The following is a 3,408-nucleotide window of genomic DNA, read 5'->3' as shown; positions in this document are numbered from 1 at the left end:
TTTATCAAATTTTTTTTTGAGATAGAATTTTTTAACATACTTTACACTCATTTTTATAACAATAATGCTAGTTAAAAAAAACAGTCAAATCTTACTTTAATCATTTATTAAGAATTATAATAATTAATAAATATTAAATAAGATAAAATTTAATTATTTTTATGAGTAAAGTATCATTTTTATCCCCAACGTTTGGGGTAAGTCCTATTTGTGTCCCTAACGTTTAAATCGTCCTATTTGTATCCCTAACGTTTGTAAAAGTGATTCAATGTTATCCTACCGTCAATTACACATCATGAACGCTTTAGTTTGAGTTTTAAAAATCTCTTCTTGAAGTTAGAATACAAATGTCTGGGATAGAATCGATGATCCACTCCAAAAAATAGCTCATTAAAAGTTGAAATTAATTCCTACAACACTTACATGATTCACTTTTCTAGGGATATAATTGAATCTAAACACAAATAGTGGGTATAATATTAAAATCGAACACATTCAAGTGAGACCTAATTGAGAATGAATACATCCAAGTGAGAATAATTGAAAAATATAATCTAATTTGTTAGTATAATTGATAGTAGGATAACATTGAATCATTTTTATAAACGTTAGAGATACAAATAGGACAATTTAAACGTTAGGGACACAAATAGGACTTATCCCAAACGTTGGGGACAAAAACGATACTTTACTCTATTTTTATTAAATATTTTTTTTTCATAGTTTTTTTTATAATCGGTAATGTTACTGTTTTGTTACTAATTTGAAGATTGATGATTATAATAAAAACTATGAACGATTTTATTCATTAACAAATTAAGCATTAAAATGTCTGTCTGAGTTTTATTTTGGTGACTAATGTCTGTTTGAGTTGTGTATATATATATATATATATATTAAATTTATAACTGGGTTATAATGATTAAATTACTGATACCAGATGGATTAAAACTTAAAAGAATTAATAAGTAATTATTCAGATAAAATAATTTTATATAAAAATAATTAAAATATACATATATATTCTGATTTATAAAATATTTTTATATAAAGATAATAATACAAATTGATGCATATAATATTAAACAATTGAGTCACATATATTAGTTTTGCATAAAAATATTTGTTAAAATGTTGGTAAGGTTTACACTTTACCGTAGCAACGGTCCTCTTCTCACTCCTAATAAGTGTGTCTGAGTTGAATGTTTAGAGGTCAACGCTTTACCAAATGCTATGAAGAAGATGATGTCATTCTCCACGTCATTCAAATTTTACTGTCTTATTCTTATATAAATGAGAGTGTGCATTACTCACTTCTCACTTGCGTCCATTAATAACACAAATTGTAATAATCACACGCGCCATGTATACACGCGCCACCTCATCATCAACTTTTCTCTCGCCGGATTTTCCCCCACCAGTGCACCCGTTCCCGGACGAACTGGCCCTGACGGAGTTGGAATCGCTTCTGAACTGTAACAACTCGGAGATAATAAGCTTCAACAAGAGTAGTAGCAGCGGTAGTTACAATAGTGAGCAAGGGTCGGTGATGCAGAGGAGCGTTAGCAGCCACTCTCTCCATAAGAATCCCTTCTCTGCTCTCTTGGCTGAGTTGTTCGACGACGACGCTCCTCTTAGGAGAGTTTGCAGCACCGGTGATCTCCACGTACGCACCATATATTATTAGCTTTCTTTCGTTCCTTCATTCCTTCATTCTTGTCATGCAACGTTTGTTTTCTTGGTACAGGGGACTCATGGCGGCATCATGCATAACAATAATGAATCAGCTGATAGTCCATTGTCAAGTGAAAGCAGCATGATCATTGAAGGAATGAGTAGAGCATGTAGGTATAGCCCTGAGGAGAAGAAACTCAGGATTGAGAGGTATAGAACCAAGAGAAACCAAAGAAACTTCAACAAGAAAATTAAGGTATATACTATTATTCCCTTTTGTGTTTTTAACTTGAAGAGATCTGCACATGAATAATCACTTAAATAAAACAAAATTTGTAATTAGAAAGGAACTAGCGAAAGTTATGGTGTGGATTATTGTGGAATGCAGTGAAATGGTTATTATGTTTTTAGACAAAATACTGCTGAATTTATTACACATAAGTGTGATTTCAAGTGTATTTTAATATATCATAAGATGACATGGTGATATGAATCTTTTGAACTATGAAACTTGTCTTGCTCTAACTACAGGTAAGTTAGTAGTAACCCTGTTAATGTCATGCTAAAACTTTGGAGTAAAAAAAAAAAGTCACTTAAAAATTATAGTGTACTACTGTTTGGTACACCACTATACAAATTTAGAACATTGTTAGATAGATAATGACTTTTGTAACAATGTAAATAATAAGTTTAAAATTGTCCCAATAAAATAAAAATATCCTACACCTTCAAATTATCTATCTAAATTTTAATATTAGGATAACCCGTACACCTAGTGAATTGAACATCCGATATATCCATTGTTCACACTATTTAGTATTTTTATCGTCTACCTATACTTTTTCATAAACTATTTAATGGAGATAATAACTTGTTTTCTTCTTGCAATCATCAGTATGTTTGCAGGAAGACTTTAGCAGACAGCAGGCCGCGCATTAGAGGACGATTCGCGAGGAACGACGAAATTGACAAGAATCCTTCATCAGTTCATCAATGGAATCATCACATTGGTGCTGGAGCAGAGGAAGACGAAGAAGATCAAAACTGGGTCAGTATCTTTGATTCACTAGTTGCTGCAAATACGGATCAAGAGTCCCAGGACAGTTCTTCCTTCGGTTTATTGTATTAGAAATTAGAATAAGTGGTGCTGCTTCATAAATTCTAGTTTGATTTGATTTCCATGTTTATTAGTTTTGTTGTAGCTAGTGAACTTTAGCATAGATCAAGGTACTAATGTAAATATACTTACTACTTATTATTCCAACCATGTGCATGTTGACTTTAATTGAGGGTGAAATTTTTTATTGCCCTATACCTTTTATCATATTAGCAAAGTATGATTATTGGAGCACAACTTTGGCAAGTATTTTTACTCAGGGTTAAACTAAATTGTATTTATAGTATCATGACCTTTATTGTTGGTGCAATTACAAAATAATCAGAAGAGTAAAAAGACATGTGACCATCACCCAATAAAGTGAAGTGGTGAAGGTACGAGAGAGTGGCTATATTTGTCAACTGTTTTTCAATTATGATGGTTGAACTGCAACTGAGATAGATAGTTGAGGATGCTATACTCTGACAATGACCCAAGAAAAAGAGAGTCCTACTCCTAAGAGGATTTTGGTTAGTGCGCTTTCGGTGAAGTAGTCAAGCCACGAGTCAAAAACCAAGTTTTAGACTACAATTTTGTTACGGTTTCTCCCAAAATCAAAAGAGAAATTATTCTTTTTT

General features: G+C 31.9%; 1 protein-coding gene across 1 annotated transcript; it reads left to right on the top strand.

Annotated features, from left to right (window-relative positions):
* The first annotated feature begins 1,335 nt into the window (after nucleotides 1-1,335).
* LOC130946722 (zinc finger protein CONSTANS-like) lies at nucleotides 1,336-3,009 on the top strand. Its single transcript, XM_057875558.1, has 3 exons — nucleotides 1,336-1,666; nucleotides 1,748-1,930; nucleotides 2,570-3,009. The coding sequence occupies exons 1-3, from the start codon at nucleotides 1,364-1,366 to the stop codon at nucleotides 2,801-2,803; spliced, it is 720 nt and encodes a 239-aa protein (XP_057731541.1). The 5' UTR covers nucleotides 1,336-1,363; the 3' UTR covers nucleotides 2,804-3,009.
* The last annotated feature ends 399 nt before the right edge of the window (nucleotides 3,010-3,408 follow it).

Source organism: Arachis stenosperma, chromosome 8, assembly GCF_014773155.1.
Source record: "Arachis stenosperma cultivar V10309 chromosome 8, arast.V10309.gnm1.PFL2, whole genome shotgun sequence".
NCBI lineage: Eukaryota > Viridiplantae > Streptophyta > Magnoliopsida > Fabales > Fabaceae > Arachis > Arachis stenosperma.
The sequence above is the reverse complement of the archived record's forward strand: the minus strand, read 5'-3'. Positions and strand labels throughout refer to the sequence as shown.